Genomic DNA, 23,025 nt, shown 5'->3' with positions numbered 1-23,025 from the left:
TATGCCAAAAGTCATTAGGATATCAAGTAAAGATCATGTTCCATGAAGATATTTTGTAAATTTCCTACCGTAAATATATCAAAACTTAATTTTTGATTAGTAATATGCATTGCTAAGAATTGATTTGGACAACTTTAAAGGCGAATTGCTCAGTATTTTGATTTTTTTGCACCCTCAGATATTCAAATAGTTGCATCTCGGCTTAATATTGTCCTATCCTACCAAACCATACATCAATGGAAAACTTATTTATTCAGCTTTCAGATGATGTATACATCTCAATTTCGAAAAATTGACACTTAGGACTGGTTTTGTGGTCCAGGGTCACATATACTTTAAAAATAAATAAAATAAAATAAATAAATAAAGTGATGTGACATACAGCCAAGTATGGTGGACCCATACTCAGAATTCGTGCTCTGCATTTAATTGTAATTTTTTTTTTACATCATTCAAAACAGGTACACAGTGACTGACACAGTCTTTGTCATGGAATACAAACTGTGAACATGTTTGTTATCAGTTTGAACGTTCTTGTTTCCTTTACGTTATTTTCAAGGTCTCAAGTAAGTTTTTCATCTTCTTTAAAGTCATGCAAATAAATTTACCGAAATGCAAATAATAATATTTTAATATTGTACAAAACAAACATGCAACAGAGACAATCAGTGAGGTGTCACAGAAAAAGAAAACACAAAATAAAATCTATGATTAACATGGAAAAGTAACATATCAACATCTAGTTAGGACACGGTGGAAAGCTTAGGCATCATCTATACTTTTTGCCACTGCTGATTTTCTCACCATCACTATGAAATAGCTTGCAGCAGGAATATACCGTATCTAAAACAAATGAAGCATGTCATGAGATGATATTGATAAATTCCTGGAATATTCAGAGAGGCGCAAGTGAATTTCCCTTGTGAAGTACAGTTCCTTTAGTCTAATGGTGAGTCTGCATTTTCTCCTTTAGAGGCTGTTCATACAGAGTTGCATTTTTGCATTCTATTGCACTGCTTTTACATTTTTTTTTTTTTTTTTTTTTTATGTAAACACAGGTCAGATGGACATCTTTAACCGTTGCACTCACGTCTGGCACAATTGAGACCTTGCATTTTTTTTCTCATGTTTTTAAATGCAAAGAAGCATTTTAAAATGCAAAAAAACAAACACATTCTGTGTGAACTGCCCCTTAGTGTTTGCCTTGATATTGATGTGTTGTATTACACAACAGGATCTCTGCACACATTTGTTTGGTTGCACATAAATATCTGTAATATGATGTCCTAAATGAGTTACATATAGAAAATGTCCCCTCAAGTGATATCCTTTCCCATTGCTCAACCAGAAGCTAAATTTACTGTAAAACCATTACTATTTGTAGCATTAGCAAGACAGCAGACACTCATTTGTGCAGCTCCTGTCAGATTGAACTCTTTCCCCTTCTAATGCAATGGGTTATGACACAAACCCATAAACACCATTTGACAGCTATCAAATGCACCACACTTGTGATCGCTTTGCAGCTGAATAAAAACAGATGTTAAAAATCCTCAAATTATCCCTTGAGGACATGAGCGCAGCTGCCTGATGTGTTTGCATGTGTCGTGGGCCTGAGCTACACTGAAGCTCCAGTCTTTATGGAAATCGTGTAGAGGGTTACGTGAAGGGTCGTTATTATTTATCAGCAAAAAAGCATGCTAGAAACATTTCATAGCCGGAGGACAGTAATGGTGCGTAAAGTAAAACACGATTAAATATATACTCCCATTTGCGTTTTGCTCATGATGACCTGTCAAAAGCGCATTCGATTTTCTCAGTCTGTCAATCACAGCTTTGGGAAGTGAATGCAAATGCTGTTTTAAGTCTTGTTTACGCCATCAGTGAACTCAGTTTTCTATGAGAGTTGGTGACTTCCAGTGGCATGACAAACAGTGACCTTCGGCAACAGGATGTGGGCACATGACAAGGCTGAGAAAAGTTAAACTTTATGCAAATGCAGAGATATGATATACTTCCGGATCTCATGTGAATTTACGTGGTTTGGTGGTTGAATTTCACATTAAAGTTGCTTAAAAAATAGGCTGTTTTTCCACCATAAATGATCGACACTTGGAAAAACACATTCAAAGCAATAATAAATTAATTAAAACATCAGTTGAAGTAATGTCACTCCTTGGCTAACATCCGCTATAGACACTGAGCCCTTGATTTTGATAAGCATCCGCTGAATGAACAATAAATGTACTTGCCCACATTTCTGCAACCATAAAAAACAAGCATCCAAAGACATGTCAACAAACCTGAACATCCAAAATGATTGACAGGCAGTAAACCTTTCTGATTGGCTATGCAAGGGAGAGCAGCTCATCTTTTCTCTTGTATTCTGTTTGCAGAGCCTAGAGCTGCCACAGAGACAGCACGATTATTTCACGACATATATTTGAGTTATATCTGTCGGTTTGAATAAACAATTTACATGTGGTCCATCAGTTCGGTCATTTTACTAAACAAATGTAAGCGATGGGACGCACTTGTACACGAAAGCAACGTTTTAAAGTCAAGTTGTTAGTGAACGTTTCCGAGATTTGTTTCGTGCAGCTGCCGTGACCGTCCACAGTTCATTCTCTCTGTCACCTGTTCCCTCAAATCGGGGAACGTTGCATCTTTAATTTGATCTGACTAATGAAGTTTAAGATTGTAATGACACTTCGTTTTAAATAATTCATTCCGCTGTCACGGTTAGTTTTAAAATGATCCTGGTCAGAGATTGAGGTGAAAGGAGAACCCCTGCTTTACGCGCTTCCCACACCTCAAAATCACTGACAACCAAGCCCAAATATCTATCAGGGTGAAACCGGTGGATTATTCTGCAAAAGAAAAAGAGATAACAATACAAAAGGAGCGCGTTTCCCTAAAGCCAGCGCGCGAACAGATGCGCAATAAACGAGCGTGCACTGCGCGACGTCACGAGCCACCTGAGATAAATAGGTTATTTTATCTACAAAGACACCTTATCTTGAGTTATTTTCTGCGCACAGTTGTTGAGAGACATGATCACTTATTCTACTACATTGCCTTTGACATTTATTCTGGAGGAGTGAGCAAACAATCAAGAAACAGCATGGCGCTCAATGCACTTGAATCTAAACAAACAGTCTTTGGGAAAACATTCTAATGCTAGCAAATCAAACTAATTCAAATGCACATTCCACGCCACATCATGCAGCTTGTGCACTTTTTCACGTCTTGTACATGCCCCATGGAGCGCGCGCACACGAGCGCCCGCACAGTTATTGTTTAGTGATTTAAGTCTTTTTCGTGTCATTTCAGTACAAGTGAGTTTTTAATTTTAATACCCCCAAACGTTAAATTCTGTTGCTAAGATGCATATTAAAGTATAAAATCGGATCTCAGATTTATTATATTAAGCACAGTGTCTCGTGCTACACGATTTATGATGAAAAGGTTAAAATGGGCACACTTACCTCAATATTTTCAGAAGGCACTGGGCTTCTGCCACTCCTCCACGGAGAGAAAAAAGAGCACTAAATAGCCTTATGTTCCTATATTATCCTGCGTGTCAAGAAGCCAGAGCGCTGTGGCGCGTGCCGGTCCCCCGTCATCACAATCAGTCAGTGCAGCGGAGGAATCTCCAGCGCTCGCGCCGCGCTCTGCTCTTAGTTAATAGACTCGCGCGCGGGACCTGCTCACAGACCGGAGTGAATGCTAGATAAGGCTATGGAGCAGTCAGGCATTATCAAAACAGCGGGGGAACTCTACGTCACTGCGGTTTCATTTGATAAACAGAACGCGGTAACGCGACTGTGCTCGTAAAAGACCGGTAAATAGTAAATGAAGACAGATAGGCATAATAATAAACGACAGCTCATGAAACAGTGTCTTACACGGAATATGGAACATTGTGTGCAGACTGACTTCAGCGTATAGGAAGTTGTCTGGATAGAAAAAAAAAAAAACAAAAAAAACAATGGGTTTTTATGGGCAACATATACATTAACCATTTTTATTTTTTCCAAATTATAAGTCAAAATGTTAAGTTTGCACTTTTACAAGTTGTTTGAACTAAAATGTGTGTTGGCAGTGTGTGTACACAACCACCCTATAATGCTAAAAATCCACCAGGTCTTTATTTATCTATTTATTTATTTATTTATTTATTTATCTCGTTAAATCATTTTCCCTTTCTTAAATCAGCTGATCTCAGATGCCTGTCTTTGTGACGTCACACAGACAGGCTCCTCCCACGATAGTTTGATTGACAGTAGCATTTCAGCACAGACTGGACTGGCGTCTTATCTTAGCTCCACCCTAAGTGACTGTCATCAGTCCGCCATTGTTTCACCGCTGGAGCAGATGTAGACGAGAATGTCTCCTAAATGATTGAGGTGTTCTGTTGTTGGATGTAGTCAGACCCGGTTCTACGGGGGTGCTTGAGGGTGCTAAGCACCCCCAAACAATAGTGAAATCACCCTCAGATAAAATGATTAATAGCGTATTAATTTTCACCATCAATAAACACACAGACAGCTGCACACACATACACAAATTTGCAAAATTAATGCATGAACACGATCTTTCAAATTATATTATTTTCATCATGCTTTCATGCATGCAGGGTGAACCAACTCCAGTGTAAGGCGAAACGCAGCCAAATCTATTAAATACAAACATCATAAACTTGTCTTTTTAGGCAAGAACCAGACATGGGTGTCATGTAAAATATGTATAATGGGACTGAATTTGTATTTAATGTGATTACCATTTAATTACAACATTAGAAATTGATAATGTTTCCTTCCCACGGTTACTCAAACGGCGAATAAATTATGTACAGAAATGACATTATCACTAACTTTGATCTATTGCACTCTCATAAAACAAAACTATCGTTATAATCACTGAAGCTGTCTACACTGCGAAATGAATCCCTTACTTACATTGTATGTACATCTGTGCTTTTTGTTTATGATGAGAGAATTTGCGGAATTCAGTCAGAGAACGCACACACATTCAACAAAGCTGATGAGTTTCAGTTTTCACACTCATCTGAACGCCTCTGATTGGCTACTGCATTCCTAAGCTCAACAGAATCGTGTGGTATTGGTTATAATGCTCAACACTGTAAAAGCGCCTAAAATTAACACTTTCTATTCATTTACACTTTGTTAGCAACAGACGTAATAGATTTAATTTGTTTGTGCAGGGGCATTTTTGTCCAATTTAGTGGTAATTTTGCTTAGAGAGGCAAAGCAGTTCTGCTGTGGCTTTGTTTGGAACTATTTTCGTTGACGAAATAGAACAAAAAAGGAAGTAGCCTATTGTGTCTGTAAGTTACTTATATTATCTTCTTGTTTATTCAAACGCAGTATAAAATCATCATTACATTTGCAGTCGTGCTGATATTTGGGGGAAAACCAGCACCCTACCTGTGATATTGCTAAACTATATGGTATATAAAAAAAAAAAAAAAAATACAGGGGAGGAGAACTTTACCTCTATATCTTGCTCTCACACAGCAAAACGTGCAGTCTAAATGCACATACAGTAGTCTAACCTATCACAGTGTGATGGACATACTCTATTATGTTAGATTGCACATCGTTGAAATTAAGCCCTATTTGGTGATACTATTTTCATACAGTTAAAAATTAGGATTAATATTATTTGTGAGCACCCTCCCAATTTTCAGAAGCACCCTCAGTGATTTGGTTCTGAAACCGGGCCTGGATGTAGTAATGAACATAGCAGTCGTCATTTACTCCGCTGTCGCTGAATACGTAGTGGATTACGTTTGTTTTTGAAGGGAATGTGCCCCGATCAACAAAAATAAGACAAATTTCACAAGAATCATTCTAAATCCAAATCAACCTTCATAATTGAGTTTAAGGTTTTTTAATGAATCTTTGCAAATTGCCTTTCCTAGTAATGCTAATTAGCAAGTTTTGATGAATGCTGCTAAAGTAAACAGTCTCTCTGAGAGCTGCTCAGAAGAGAGGGGCGGGGTCAGCAGAGCTCATTTGCATTTAAAGGAAAATACTACAAAATGGCTTGCTTTGAAAAGAGCTGTTTTTGACAGGGTAAAAAAGGTGTTGTTTTACACTACCATTGAGAAATTTTAACCAAACTATGTTACAGACTTTCAATTAAGACCCTAAAGCAGAGGTGTCAAAATCAATTCGTGGAGGGCTGGAGCCCTGCAGAGTTTTGTTCCAACCCTGCTCTAACACACATACCACGTAGTTTTCAAATAAGCCTAAGGACTTGATTAGTTGGATCAGGCATGTTTAATTAGGGTTGAATCTAAACTCTGCAGGGCTCCGGCCCTCCAGGAATTGAGTTTGACACCCCTGCCCTAAAGAATCATATCAGCTTGAGGAAAATGGGCACTGTACATATGATCAAACATTTGTAGTAAGATTTTTCAATATTTTTGAAAGTCTCATAAAGTCTCTTATGATCACCAAGGCTGCATTTGTTTGATGAAAAATTTAGAGATATCATGAACTATTTTTAACATTTAACCTTTTTCTATTTCAATATATTTTAAAATGTAATTTATTCCAGTGACGGTAAAGCTGAATTTTCAGCATCATTACTCCAGTCTTCAGTGCCACATGATCCATAAGAAATCATTCTAATTTGATTTTTATTGGTGTTCAGTTATTTATTATGGTTTTTATTATTGTCAATGATGTTTTTGATGCTTACCTTTTTTTTGGAAACCATGATACTTTTTTTCAGTACTCTTTGATGAATATTACAGTAAGTTCAAAACAATAAGTTTCCACAAAAAAATAAAAAAAAATAAAAAAATATTAAGCAGCACAACTGTTTTCAACACTGATAATAAGAAATGTTTTTACATATCAGTTGTTTGGACTCTCATTCTGACGGCACACATGAAAAAACCCACGAAGAAACAAACTAATCTATATTGTGGTAAATATTCAGAAGATTTTTTTATTTTTGGGTGAACTATTCTTATACTCTGCAAAAAAAGCTGCCGGAAAATCTGTCTCATTAGGGATGTGCTATTATGACATTATTGGTGACAGTTTTATTCTCTAATATAAATTACGCAGAAGGCATACAAGCAGCAGATGTTTTATCAAAGCCTCTACTGACATTATTCTGAACACATCTGGTTTGATTTACTGCTTATTTAATGACTGATAAGAGTGTTATTGGCCAAACACTGATACAGCACTGACATGCATCAGGGGCCTGTACTATGATGGTAGTTGAACAACTTCAGAGTTACAGGATTAGTTTTGAGTTGAAAAAACCAAACCACTCCAGTCTTGGTTTGTTGGTACCATGATGCTGATCATCAGCTTTCTTTGTCAACTCAGGCTTTGATCCTGAGTTTGAGGAGAATGTGCACATGAATGTGTGACATCAGTGGCGAACAGCCAATCTCATGCCTTGCAACACAGAGCAAGTGTGATTCATTTCTGGCAACAGACCCAGTGAAATTCAAAACTCTTTTGCTAAAGGTTAAGAGATTGAAGAATATGAGGAATTTAAATGCATTTACATGAAAGTACTTGTCCATGAAAGAGGTCAAATAAAAGAAATGATCTTGCTCTATCAGTGCAGTCACAAGTGAAACTTGTCAAGTTAGTTTATATAGTTTAGCGAAAGTGACTCAAACATGTAAGGTCGCATATAGTCATTTTTTAAAGTATTATCTATTGATTTTACAGCTTATGTATATTACATATGATCTGTATATATTAATATTCATTTAAAATAAATGCTTTACAATAACTGTTAAACTAAAATTGCTATAATGATAGTATTTTTTACTATGTAGTGACCTTTAATTTGGAGGAAGAGAAACTGGGGAAGTGACTTTTTTGCATCAGATATGTGTCACATTGCTCACATCTGATTGGTCCTATTTCAGTTTGAGATCTCTTACCCAGAACATACAGTAACCTGCCCTGGAGGAGGTTACTATAGCAATGAATGCTGCTAAAAGCCAAGCCACTTTCATGGTACCTAAAACCCAGGATTTGTGCAAACTAAACTGAAACTTGCCTGGCAAGCCAGCTAAACCGGCGTTGTGGTACAGGCAGCAGGGGGCGTGACTTTGACGTCTCTCTCTCTCTCGCCCGTCTGTTTAACATGCATTATCTAGAACTGTCCCTGCTGGGCTCATGATGGCAACTGACAGCTGTCACTGTGACTTTGATGAGAGCAGAGAGAGCCGGCCTGAGGGTTACAACATGGACACACAATCCTGCTCATCTTGTTTACATTCTTTATCAATTTCTCTGTCTCATTAAGTAGAAATTTCAGTAGGTATGCACCAATGCTCATTATTATACTGGTATGATATAGACCTTTTTTTTGTCAAATCGGATATCAGCCAGACAGGGCCAATAGAAGTCTGATACTCTACATTATGGTTGTTACTATTAAGCTCATATAGTACAACAAAGTATTATAAGAGCACCATAAATGTTTTAGGGCTCTATATTCCAGATTAACTGAAAACATTTGATAGCTTTATTTGAGGAACATCATATTTATATTCACAGAAGCTCTCCCTTCCGCTGCAGCAGTCACGTCACATTTTGTGCTCAAAACTTTCCATTTTGAAGCAACACTCACCTGTGACTCAAAACAGTGATGTTGCTTTAAAGCACATCATCATGCACATAAGCGCTTTTGTGTCGTTATGCATTAGAACTTTTCTGTTTTTCACAAACATGTGATGATAAATGTTTGGCCTGTATATTATTTCTGCTTTTCTGTTTAAGAATCTGTGATTTACATTCCAAAGGAACACTGCTTGTAGTGTGTATAAATAGAAACAATATGTATAAGATTTTAAGAACACTGAAACTCTTGTACACAATTAGTAATTAGTAATTTGAGATTTTAAAATAAGATTTTACCAGACGTAGCACTAAGATGTCTACACTCATACGCCTTCTTTTCTTTCTTTTTTTTGTTTGTTTGTTGTGTTTAAGATTTTCACTGGAATCACTGTTCATTGAAATGTTGTATCTAATGTGTGCATGATGAACAAGAGTATTCATTTATTTCTTCTTCTTCTTCTTTTTTATTTTTGAATAATAATGTATCACTGTTTCCACAAAAATATTAAGAAGCAAAACTGTTTTCAGCATTGATAATAATAAGAAATGTTCCTGAGCAGCAAATCAGCATATTAGAATGATTTCTGAAGAATCATGTGACACTAAAGACTGGAGTAATGATGCTGAAAATTCAGCTTTGATCACAGAAATAAATTACATTTTAAAATAAATTAAAATAGAAAACAGCTACTTAAAATTGTAATAATATTTCGCAATATTACTGTTTCTAATTTTGATCAAAATAAATGCAGCCTTGAGCAGCATAAGAGACTTCTAGTAGTATGCACACACACACACACAAACACAAACACACACACACACACACACACACACACACACACACACACACACACACACACACACACACACACACACACACACACACAGGCTAACTTCTGCAGTTAGCAAGTTAATGAGGTATTTATATTCTAATCTAAATCAAAAACAGTACTGGTATAGGATCATGAAAAAGTATTGGACTGGACATTAAAAAGTGCTATCAAGACTTTCGCCACGATGTTGTGTAGATGATGAAGCGAGGAGCGAAATAACACAGACAGCAAAAGAACACTAAACAGCTTCAGCCTAAAAACCTCAGGAAATCAGTCAAGACAAAGATGAGAAGCACTTGAGCCTTTTCCCAAAACGAAAGACTGTGAAGGAGCCTGCTTTGATGAAATAAGTGAAAACGAGAAACTTAGAAGAGAGCGAGATAGAGGTCTATGGAAATCAACCGAGAGTATCCACTGTACACAGAGACAGAAGAAAAGAAACACAAGTACAGCCGTATAGGGGAAGAGACGGAGGAGGAGGACATGAGGAAGACGGGATGTGACACCGACTGAGATATTTATGGGATATAGGTGGCATGACCCACAGGGCCCAGGGGCTCTTGGGAAAGGGCAGGCCGTGTGACGTATACACAGATGTGTGCTGTTTTATGACAAGCGCACACACAACTGCCCGCATTAGAATTATGCAAATCACATGCAAATTTCATGTGTCACTTAATGATATGCTAATTCCCGGTGTTATCTTAATGCCGTAAAGACAGGAGTCTGTCATCTAATTAGGAGGGATGCATATGAGTCAGGGCAAAGTGTGTTTACAGATGCAGGAGATGCAGTGGTGTGTGTGTGTGTGTGTGTGTGGATTACGATACAGCTGGAGAACGAAATTAAATTGACAGATATTTCCACCTAATCCCACAGACAGCTAAGCAGGGCCTTTTATCACATCATCAAAGACAGCGAGTGCCCTTTGTCAAGAGTACATCCAGCACACGCCGCCGCACGCTCTCCAATAGAGTAATCGCACAAATAGCAGAGTTATTGGAGGAGGCACACAGGGTTTGGCCCACGTGGGTGTAATTAGCGTTAATGGGATAGTTGATCAGTATAATTACTGAGACTCTGGCTGCTGTTATTCTAATCGTGGGGATTTATAAGTGCATCTGTGTCCCCTGCACATCAGCTACCTCTCATAATTCACATGGTTAAAACCTGCATCGCTGATTATGATAATCACACCCCACTGCTTTCTTTTTAACGCAAACACGTTTGTGGGAGTTGCTCTTGTGAGATAGCTCTGTTGAAAATGATTTTTGAAGTTGTAAATAAGATTATTGGAGTATGTTTTACAAGAAAATATTACATTGTAAAAAAAAAAAAAATTGAAATGATTTTTTTTTTTAAAGAACACTGTAAAAATTGTGTTGTGCTATCTACTTGAAAATATTGTGTACTATAGTACTATATAATATACTAAAATATGGTGACAATATTAAACATAATATTTTTGAATAGTTTTTAAGGCTTGGTTTCTTTAATTAAATTTACCTGAATAAATCATGTAAAATCTAAATTATTTAATCTATGATGCAATGAATTAAATATTATTAGTGAAATGTGCTCATTTATTTTAAGTTGATTATCATAGTCTGTGATTGAGTATGGCCTGTTTATATTTGATTTTGAGTTATCTTGTACAATTAAAAGTCTGTATACAGCTAGACAGTTAGGACATTATTCCATATCTAGCCATATGCAAAGCATGCTGGGAACTAACAATCACCACCAAAATGAAACTTGATAATTGAGCTAATTCTCCTAAAATAAATAGGTAGCCTTTCTTCCTTAATTTTATCAGCTTAAGTTCCTCAAAATTACTTAAATTTCCTTAAAAAATTAGGAAAACATAACTCTTTGGTTTTATTAGTTTCTATACAACACTGAACCACAATTTCTTTAATAAAATATACACACTATTTTTAATTATCACCTTAAATTTTCAAATGAAAATTACAAGACCGTATTTTTAAACCATATTTGAGACTTTCTTCTTCAAAATGTCATATTTTATTTAATGTGTTACTTGCAGTTTCTTCATAAGTATTTGTGAAATTTACTAGCAATTTCTAAGTGAAAATAGTTTCAAAGCAAATCTTACACAAATTTTTGTGATATTGCACTGTAGAAAAATTTTTTTGTAAATAAAAATGAAGATTAAATATTTTTTGTTTTGCATGTTTTACAAGAAAATACTACTTAAAAAAATAATAATAATAAATTCTCCAAAGAAACTACTTGTAAAATAAACTACTAATACCACAGGTACACATTAACTGTAAAAAGTTAAAAAAAAAAAAAAAAAAAATTATTAAAGTATATATATATATTTTAAAAATACTACACTTTAAAAATGAATTTGTAAATAAAATAAAGATTACTGCAGTATGTTTTACAAGAAAATCCTATACTGTAAAAGTTAAAATAAAGCTTCTTTTATAATATTTCAGTATTTAAACGTGTTATTTGCCATTTCTTTGAAATTATTTGCAATATTTACTACCAATTTCTGTAAAAATAGTTTCTACATCAAAATTCTGTTTGTTTTAGTCTTTCTACATTAAAATGTCACATTTAACTCAATTTGTTTCTTCCGTTTCTTTTTAATTATTTGATTATTTGTATAATTTAATCACATTTTTTCTACACCAAATTTTTTAGTGTATTTCAGTCTTTATACTTCAAAATTTCACATTTAACTAAATGTCTTACTTGCCATTTCTTTGTAATTAATGTAAATGAATTTACTAGCAAAAAGTGAGTTTTTTTTTTAAACAAATCTCCACCAATTATTTTTTTTTCCAAGAGTGTGCATGTTTGAAGAGGGTATTCATAATGATAACATCACGTGTGCATTTATGAGTTTGCGATGGTGGAAAGTTTGTGCTGACAGATTGTGTTTCCAGACCACTGGTGAGAGAGCGTCACCATTCAGACCAGTATTCTGCTGTGCCAAGATCTTCTCTCTCTGAGCATCACTTACCCGTCATGTCTGTCTGGCATGGTGCGTTTTACATCTTTATTCACTGTCCATTGTCTATGATTATAATCTCCTCCACTTCCAACCTTTTCCTATCACTCATCATCACTTGACATTTCTCTCAACATCCTCCCCTGTCTGTCACTAACTCCTTGTCTCTCAGTACAGATGAAGTCCCATTGTCTTAAAGAATAGATCATCCGAAAATTAAAATTCTGTCATTATGTTGCCACAAACCCGTATGACTTTCCTAAACATTATACAAGACTTTTAGTTATAAACAAGTCTGAAATACACTTATTTAAAAATGCCTGTGCTTTACTTCTATCCACTCATTCATAAAGATGAGGGAGATAAAATATGCACTCTTAACCATCTACAACATACTACAATATAAATATCACGCGGTAAATACTGTCATAATATATCAACAGCAGATCCATATAATACATTTGTGTGAAGATCAGACCCAAACTTTAATACTTATTCACTTAAAATCTCTCCCTCCTCTATAGCTCTCAAATATAATTTACATTCAGATATGGCATAACAATATGCGTTGTGTCAGGTCCTTTAAATCTCCATTCCTTTTCATTCATTCATGAATTCATGATATAGAACCTGCATATTGCTAAGAAACAAACACCTTTATATATACAGTATATATATATATATATATATATATATATATATATATATATATATATATATTATATATATATATATACTGTATATATAAAGGTGTTTGTTTCTTAGGAATATGCAGGTTCTATATCATGAATTCATGAATGAATGAAATATATATACATTATATATATATATATATATATATATATATATATATATATATATATATATTATATATTTTATATATATATATATATATATAGATATATATATATATATATATATATATATATATATATATATTATTTATATCTGTTATTTCCTATATCTCTTAATGTTTGTGTATTTGTTTGTTTTGTGTGTGTGTAGTCATCCAAACGAGAGGGATTACTCAGGTTTGTAATTAGTCCAACGGATGCTTCAGACAACTTAATTATGTTCCTTAATTAACATGCAGACCAAATGGAATACCAGGTGTTTGGTTTCCTCGATTCAATTAACGCTCCTTAATGCCAGTCGACCTGCATGGCAGGGCAATACATGCAACAATTATGGATCAGGATTAGAGCTGAGACATAGCTGAGTGGCATATCAGAGGACATTATCATATACAAAAGAGGCATAATTTGCTGTTTATAATAATGGTGCACAGACGGCCACAATCATTCCTGGAATATAGAAGCGATTCTAATGATCTGTGGAAATAGGACTGAAATGCACATCATTAGAATGGGACTAAAAACAACGCCACGAGGCTGACACAACAGCGGGAACATGTCTTATGTTTTCAAATGAAATCGTACACATCAAATGTTATGTTACAGAATACATTTCTCATAAACAACTTATGCTCATTTCTGTTCTAAAAAATCTGGCCTGTGTTCCTTGTCGCTGTCAACTTTTGGCCTGCTAAGTTGGGGTTTAAAAGACAAAAGGATAGTTCACCCAAAAATGAAAACTTGCTGTTAATTTACTCGCCCTCAGGCCATCCATTCCTCAGCAGAAACTTAAAGAAGGTTTTTAGCTGGAACCTTAGTAATTCATAAAATGGAAGTCTGCATAAAATAAAACTAAAAAGCCTATCAAGGAACACAAAATTAATTCCTTTGGTTCCTGACGAGGTATTGAGGCCTTATGAAGCGAAACAATGGGTCTGTGCAAGAAAGTGAACATTTTTTATAACATTATTACCTGTAATCCAGAGCCTCTGGCAAACAGGGAAATCTGATTCTTTTCAAACTGGTTCGTTTCAATAAAACTGGTTTAAATAACTGATTCACCAGTTCATTTACTTAAAAACATAACACATACACAATTATATTATTAAAATACCCAATGATGGTTGGAAATGTGGATATTTTACATGTTTAAAACAGTAATAAACTAATCTTCATCAGCTCAGTTTTTTACATAAACTGAAACCATAAAAACTTTAATTTTGCCCATTTCATTAAGGTGCTCAGTTCATACACGCGCATATCAGCAGCTCATCGATCTTCAGTCCAAGTCAGAACCGTTTGCTCAGTTCTTTGACTTTTGGAGGAACTGGAGGAACCAGCATCAGAGGATCATATACGCCGGTATTTTGGCTCGTTTCCAGTCTGAGTTACTGTCAGCTTCTGAAAGCGAGAAACTTGTAGATCTTGTAAACTGTTTCGGACGGTTTGGTACAAACAGCTTGATTCAGTTCACTGAAAATAACTGGTTCTAAAGAATGATTCATTCGCGAACCAGACATCACTCCAGAGGCTCTGGATTGCAAGTAATAAACAGAGTTCAGTTTCTTGCACAGACCTATCATTTTGCTTCATATTAAGACCTCAATGTTTCGTCAGGAGCTATGGGTATATGCTGCTTTTTTGTTTTTCAGATTACCAGCCCTTGACTTGCATTTTATGAATCACCAGGGACCACAGTTTGAACTAAATATCAACGATTGTCTATACATTTTTTTGCTTTAGTCTTTTTTTATGTCTATAGTAAAATATACTAAATGCTTTACTAGTTGGCATGAAAACGGTTATGAGATGCCAGCTCCTGTGGTCCTGCTGGCCAGTGTGAGAAAGCACTAGATTACACTGGCACAGACTGCACACCCACACCTATATCAGTGTTCCACAGGAAGACAGAGAGACTGCATACTATTAAAACAAAAACACGCTTCAAGGTTTAAAATCAGCATGAATTTTATTTTCACCCCGTCTATTTTCTAAATGCATGTATTTGATGAACAGTTTATCCATGCATATGGTTAATTTTTAATGGGTCCCCACTCTCAGGCCTGAGTTTGTTTCTTCATTGGACAGATTTGGAGAAATTTAGCATTACATCAAATGCTTATCAGTGGATCCTCTGCAGTGAATGGGAATGGGTCTAAACAGCAGATAAAAACAACACAGTAACCTACAAGTAATCCACGCCACTCCAGTGCATCAGTTAATGTATTGTAAAGTCAAATGTTTGTATCTTTTTTTAACCTAAACCATTACCTCCGGCTAAAATACAAGTCCTTTATCCATAATATTGCTTTCTCCAGTGATAAATTAATCTCATCTGAATCAGAAGAAAAATACAGTATACACAGATCATACACCGTTTACAAGCGAAAAGAGTCTAAAACTGTTTTAAACAAATATGGTGGATTTTGATGTGAGAGGCCAAGAGAGGATGGACCATTTCACTGCAGGAAGCTTGTTATGGATTACAGACTCATATTTTGACCAAAAGTGACGGTTTGAAGTTAAAATATCGTAATGAGGCTTTTGGCTTCACAAGATGTTAACTGATGATTATTGTGATTCTTTATCATTTTTATGTAATATCATCCTTACGGAACCCAATCACTACAGAACACACACACTTCAGAGTAACCATAAATTACCAAAAAACTTAATGCTAAATAACAAAAAAACTCATCCCATTAAGAAACAACATTTTATTCGTAAACCTGGCTATTATTTTCTTATTTACGCAGTGATAAAATCACCTCTGTAAAAACCTTTAACTTAATATGTCAACAAAATTAAACAAGAATTTTGAACCAGGCTTTATCCAATATTCAGATTTCTGTTCTGGAAATGTGCATATTTGCATATGTCTCATGTGCATATTTAAACATTTCAGAAAACTAATATAATTTTTTTATTTGCTATTTTTAATGTAATCAACCCACTGGGGACACATGCAGTGTCTTGCCTTAATTTTTTGAGCCCATCATTTTTAATCAAGATGTCATATCTTGATCTCTCAGTAAAATGAAAGACATTACTTCTCTGTGTGCTGGACCTCTCCAATCACTTTATACAAATTGCACATTGCTGTTCTCACACAGTGGGTTTGCTGTTGGATCAAGTATAGTTTGCACTGCCCCATGCTGCAACAACCGTCCCTCTCTGACGTAAGGTAATAAGGGAATGATGGAAATCAATGGAGTGTCCTTTATGGACATCACAGAGCTCAAGCAACTACGTATGTCTTTTAATGCATCACATATAGTGTGCTAATGACTCTTGCAGAGGCAATAATGGCTCTCATAAGAGACATTCCAATGCAAAGCCTACATTACACTGTGACAGGTTCCCAAAACAATCGGCGCTGAAATGTGCTGCGCAATCCGTTAAGGTCGGGCTGAAACGATTGGGGACCTTGTTAAAAATAAACTTCAGGCTCTCTTTCCTAATGTTGGGATGCTCTGGAAGGATATGCAGTGTGGCCGGTGCAAAACACAACATGCTTTGGCATTTTAGTTGTTCTAGTATTTAGAAATAGCAGTTTCTTCTGCCTTATTCCCTCACAGTATGTTAATAGTCGATCAACATTGAATTCTATAGTAGTAGATCAATTTTCTATAGCAGATGATCAATTTTAATATGTAATGGAAAATTTCTCATCACCTCTCCAAGAACCAATTCACTAAATGAACGTCAACTCACTGTAAAATAATCAACCTGCTACTGACATTCACCCAAATATTGTCATAAACTCTTAATGAAAGTTGTTATTGCTTAACTTGAGAGAGAGAGAGGAAGAGAGAGTGAGAGGGCTTATGTTTGACCACAATAATGCAATACTCTGTTATGCCGAAGTTGCCATCACACAAACTTGTCCGTGGGTGTCTGTATCAAAGTTGATCAATTCTTATCAATAATAAAACAGGGTTCAGACCTGAGCTGATATTCACTGAGAGTGTCAATTAACTGTGTGCCAGCAGAAAAGTAATACTCAACTAGATCTGTCAATTTCTTTTAGGCCTCATTAGCAAACAGAAATGAATTATGTATGACCGCCTTTTAAATCAATTATAAATTAAACCCTGCAATGGAAACAGCAGGTAACAGGAATCAAAAGAGCAGAAACAGAGAGGGGAAAGTGAGAGATTTAGTTTCTGTCATGGCACAAATGGCCTCCATAGGAACTGCAATGAAAAAATATGGTGTTTTAATGCTTTTAACAACTGATAGAACTGGAACCTTCATCTCATGTGAGCGCACATCAGGTTTTATAAAGGTCAATTTCAGACTTTTAAAAAGAACATTTGAACACTGGGAACAGAATATGCCAGTATGTTCTCTGAATTTAACTGTCTAAGTAGCAGAATTTGAGCTGCATTAGCAACAAAATACAACATTCAGCAGATCTCCATTAACTCTTTTTACAAAAAACTTAAAACAAGAATGCAAAAAATATTTTTTTATTCCTCAATATGTTTTTCTTGTTTTCCAATGCAAATGTCTAAAGTTTCTTAAATCAAGATACATTAGCACCAAATACCAAGGTAAGAAATCTTTTTTTTTTTTTTTTTTTTTTTCTGAGAAACTGATCAAAAGGAAGTGAGTTCATGATTAAAACAAGAATATCTGCCAATGTATAAACTCAAAAAAAAATCAACGAAAACAAGTTTACATAAGTTATTGACAGGTATTTATTCTTGTGTTTAGCTTTACCTTACTTAACAGTCTGGAATTCTCAGAAAACAAGTCTTCAACTACAGTATCTTTATTTTGCATTTCAAGTAAATATACAGTATATCTATAGTTCACCCAATAATGAAAATTCTGTCATAATTTACTCACCCTCATGTTGTTCCAAACCTTTATGAGTTTCTTTCTGATGCTGAACACAAAAGAAGACATTTGAAAAAATGTTGGCAACTAAACAGTTGACCGTAGCCATTGACTTCCATAGTATTTTTTTCATACTGAAAGTCAATGGCTGCCGTCAACTTGAGTTTTGTGTAAAATGTGTCTTAATGAGGAAAACATGACTTGGTGCACTTGTAAGAGCAGTATTTCTCTCTTCTAATATATCAGCTGATGTCTTGTCTCATAAGTTGAGAGCACTGATGTTAACAGACAAGGACCTGCAGATGTCACACAGGGCCAAGCAGGAGAGAGTCTAAAAATAGCTCATCAATTTCTACTGTACCCACATTGCCTTTACTTCCTCCACGCACATGTCCCTCGTTGGCCTGATCCTGGGCTTTAGGGGCCTCTATCATTTATTAAAATCGCATGCAGGTTGCTCTGCCAGTAGAGAAAACTCTTTACCTGGTGATCCGGCAGCATGACGTTATCCAGACCACAACTCAAAATGATTACAAAAAATAAGCCAGGAAACCAATATGAAAGAAGCAATAGATTTAATCTGCTGGAACCTCTTCTTCATAAGCTCTTTTCATCTCCTTGTTGTTGTTTATTTGTGTTGGGGTTTACCATTGTGTGTTTTGTGTGAAACTGCTTACACAATGCCTATTGTGCTCACTTTGCATGGTTGACAGTTACAGTCCCTGCTCTATGTCTCTCTCTTTCTTTACACGCCAAAGCTCGACTGCTAGAAAAGCATCCAAGCATTACTGTTGCGGATTAAAATTCAAACTGAGTTTCATGAGTTTATCTTGCTGACCAGAGAGAGAACGAGAAACAGAGAGTGAGAGAAAGTGAGGGAGGAGAGGAAGAATCAGCACTGTGAAGAGGAACAACAAACATGGAGTAGATTTGAGACAAAAACGCAGAAGGTGCCTTCAGGTTTAATGTGCATCCACTTCAAAAGTTGCAAAGGTGTGCTACCAAGCAAGTTTACTTCATCTGAAAAGCCAAACATTTGGAGTGGTATGTGATTTTTTTTTTTACTGCCACAAGTGTTGATTCAGCTGGAAACTGTAGTGAATTGTATGTATAGGTAAGTTTTTTAGAGTTTTGCAAAAATTTTGGTAATGGCACAGTTTTTACAATGAGCCTATGTTGCGACTATTAAGTTTTGCTTGGCCTCAAGTTACATCCTTGAAAAAAGAAAGTTGGTAGACTAAGTTATTACATTTTGAAGAAAGATTACAAATACTTTTGCTTAACATTAATGATCTCTCAGAGCATCTTTATCCTCTCCAAACTCTATCTGTTGACCAGGAATCAGGCCAGCAGACCACTCAAAATATGAATCAACAGTCAGCGTAGGCCAACACAACCGACCTCTGCAGGACCTGCCAGACATCAGACTGTCTCCTGCCTCCTGCCAAAGCTCTTGTTGGGGCATCATGAGCAAGAGTTGACTTTTCTTTGTGTTTGCTTGTATGCGTGGGAGTGTCCGCAAACCTAAACCCCAGCTAATATCATTACCAGTCATGCTGCTCCAATATAACCCCACTATGGAGACATAAAAGACCTCAATCAATTCAGGTCTAGACGCTACTGGCCAATCAATAAACACATAACATCACAAATAAAATGGAAAACACAAAGACTAGCTTCAAGCCTACATGGTGAGGGCAAAAAATGACAAAGGAGGAGGAGAAGAGGAAAAGTGAGAGGGGGATTTGGCGAGTCCTGCGGGCTCCATTTGTTTGTTGTAATCAGGTCTGATGATCTCAGATACACATCTGCTGGAGTCTCAAACATGGCTGGATGGTATAGAGCAAAAAACAGCATCCCATAATCAAATAAGCACTTGTTGTACAAACAGCAGGGTCGCCGCAGGATGGTATGCCACAAAAAAGGTAAAATTCAAAGCAGTTTCTACAAACTGCAATAAAAAAAAGAATATATAAACACTACAGAAAAATATAGCAATTAAAAACACTACAACACAGCAAAATGGTCAATATATAATGCACTTTATATGGGCTAGGAAGCAATTTTGGATACAGCTTTTTATACACTTTCATTAATACACACCTATGGACTCTCGACACAGACTCTCAAACTTTAGCTCAAGTATACAACAGAGTGTAGCCTAATTATGCTCACTCAGTGTGGATTTATTTGCCACATTATGCAGATTCACTTCCTGACCCCCTCCACACATGGACATGTGACTGAGGTAACGCAGCGGACAGAAGGCTGATTACATACATGCACAAAGTCCTCCAAACACTCATATTCATGAGCACACACTAATGACAGCATCTCTTCATTACCTCTCTGACCCCAATCAGAGTGAAGATCCCCCCTGACCCTCATTAATTATCAATACACACACACACACACACACACACACACACACACACACACACACTTATATTTAGTCCTTCGCATCCCATTCACAAACTCTTGCAACCTTCAGGACCTTCATTGTGTTGTGTGTGAAATAGTAGAGCCTTCATTTAAATTCTCATCATTTACAACTCTCATGCTGTTCTAAAACTGTTTTTTTTTGTTTTTTTTTTTTTTTTTTTTTGTGGAAAACAAAGAAGAATTTTAAAAGACTGTATGATATAAATATATATTCATATTTGGTAAAACAAACAAACAAAAAAAAAAAAACTAATTCTTCCAAACTTTTGACCATATGTGTGTGAGATTTGATAGATAGATAGATAGATAGATAGATAGATAGATAGATAGATAGATAGATAGATAGATAGATAGAAAAGTATGTACTTTTTGTGACACAGAATATAGAAAGTCTTACAAGTTTGCAACAACATAAGTGATCTCATCATTCCCCAACATACAAACACTTCTGATGAGGCAACAGAAATTACTTCATAAAATGGCATTTAGAGACAGAACTCATGACATTTGTCTTATGCTTGATTACAGGAATAATATTCTCTTACAAAACAATCTGACACCCACCCACCCTACTTCACAATGACAATATTTATTTAATTGCAGCCATCTCTCAAACTGAAGGCTGCAGTTACATACACAAACACACTGGCATATACGATAAAAAAACAACTTGTCCTTTTACACCTGCACACTCAGCACCCAGTCAGTCCCCCACCCGCCGCTGTCTATGGCGTATCTCTGCGGCACACAGAAGTGCTGGCCTTTCCATTCTCATCTCTCTCTCTCTCTGCACCCACTCTGCTATTATGCCTCTACCATGAGGGGTGGCAGCATAAAAACAGCTTGACTGCCCCCTTAAGGTATGGAGGGGAACAACACAGCATATGGGTTATGATTACTGTAATACTGTATGTGACTGAATAGAAAATCAACCAGGGTATGTACCAAAGTAACTTTCAAACATAATTTCTCCATCTTGTTTGTTTGCAAATGACTTCCTGACTAGTATCAGAGACCCCATAAAGAATTATACATATATACCTGTCAAAAGTTTGGGATCTGTCAGATGTTATAATGTTTTTGAATTTTTTAATGTTTATTCTGCTCATCTATCTATCTATCTATCTATCTATCTATCTATCTATCTATCTATCTATCTATCTATCTATCTATCTATCTATCTATCTATCTATCTATCTATCTATCTATCTATCTATCTAACAGCCCATCGTCAGTGTATGGTTTCTTGTATGGGAAAAAAGCATAAACATTTTTCAAAATATTAACTTTTTTTTTTTTTTTTATCCACAGAATATAGAAAGTCATGTAAGTGTAACAACTGCAATAACCCATTAATTTCCATGGTGTTTGGTCTCATTTTGTGTATATACACACACATACACACTTACTGTACTACCGGCAATATTAAAAACACATATGTATGACAGGCAAACTGACCCCCAGCAAAAATGTATAGTAAAAACACAATTCTAAAATTGTCAGTGGTGTATTTCTGCAATATATGGAAAATCATGAAAATCTCTAAAATCCCAGACAGAATGAACGCAACATTTTAACAGAGGATGTTTCATGGATGTTATTAAGGTTTTTTAATATAATAAGTTCCTCTAAGATTAGGAAAAGTCATAAAGCCATCAACCTGACACTTTGAGTTATCACATGGGTATTGGGGTCTATCAGTCCCCAAACATGAGAGTTAATCTAAATGTGTTACAAATTTCTTAATGTAGCTTGTGCTTTTTAAAGGCATGAAAGGCATGAAGCAGACAGATCCAATGAGGGTTTTATGTGATTAAATTTGCTAGTTCAAATCAGTGTGAGCTCACACAAACATCCAAAAACCGGATAAAGTAATGATCAGCACAGAACCCAGAAACAGATAGCTGAGATTAATCTAGCGCAGAAATTGCTTTTTACAGCCAAAGCCTTTTAGCAGGCATTAAAATACACTAATATCTACACTCTGTGAATGAGAACATGTTTACGGGAACAGTAGGGAAGGAGATTATTCACTTGATTATAACAGTGACTCAAAGAGTCTAATCCTCTGTAGACTCGCCTTGCTGCCACTATTTCCTAATGGCACAAAGAGGAATATAATCCAGCTTTCTAGCAGAGCAGTCAATTTATCGTGGTCTAATAAACATTAAGAAAAGATTAAGAGGCAAAACGGGAGCAATGTTACACAGAAACAATCATAAACACTCATTAAGGATTATTCCAGTGTGAGTATGCACCTTGAGCACACTTTTATATACTGTAACATAAGCATCTTGAACATAAAAAGAACATTTATCATGAATGTACCTCTCTGTGAAGTTTTGGAGGACATTGAGCAGGTTAGCCAGCATGTTTGCCTCTCTTCTCGTCTTTAGTGGTGGTTAGGATGTGGGTTGATCTGAAAAGAATGA

The 23,025-nt window shown here is 35.8% G+C and overlaps 1 protein-coding gene across 3 annotated transcripts in view; it reads right to left on the bottom strand.

The window, feature by feature from the left end:
• LOC109109287 (A-kinase anchor protein SPHKAP) overlaps positions 1 to 23,025 on the bottom strand; it is a 118,845-nt gene that overhangs the window by 46,936 nt on the left and 48,884 nt on the right. For all 3 annotated transcript variants that reach the window (XM_042774826.1, XM_042774825.1, XM_042774827.1), the window contains exon 2: positions 22,922 to 23,012. In XM_042774826.1, coding sequence (XP_042630760.1) covers positions 22,922 to 22,965 — 44 coding nt within the window. In that variant the 5' untranslated portion in view covers positions 22,966 to 23,012. The remainder of the gene's footprint in view (positions 1 to 22,921; positions 23,013 to 23,025) is intronic.

Source organism: Cyprinus carpio, chromosome A18, assembly GCF_018340385.1.
Source record: "Cyprinus carpio isolate SPL01 chromosome A18, ASM1834038v1, whole genome shotgun sequence".
In the NCBI taxonomy this organism is placed as follows: domain Eukaryota; kingdom Metazoa; phylum Chordata; class Actinopteri; order Cypriniformes; family Cyprinidae; genus Cyprinus; species Cyprinus carpio.
This window is presented reverse-complemented; position numbering and strand designations above follow the sequence as displayed.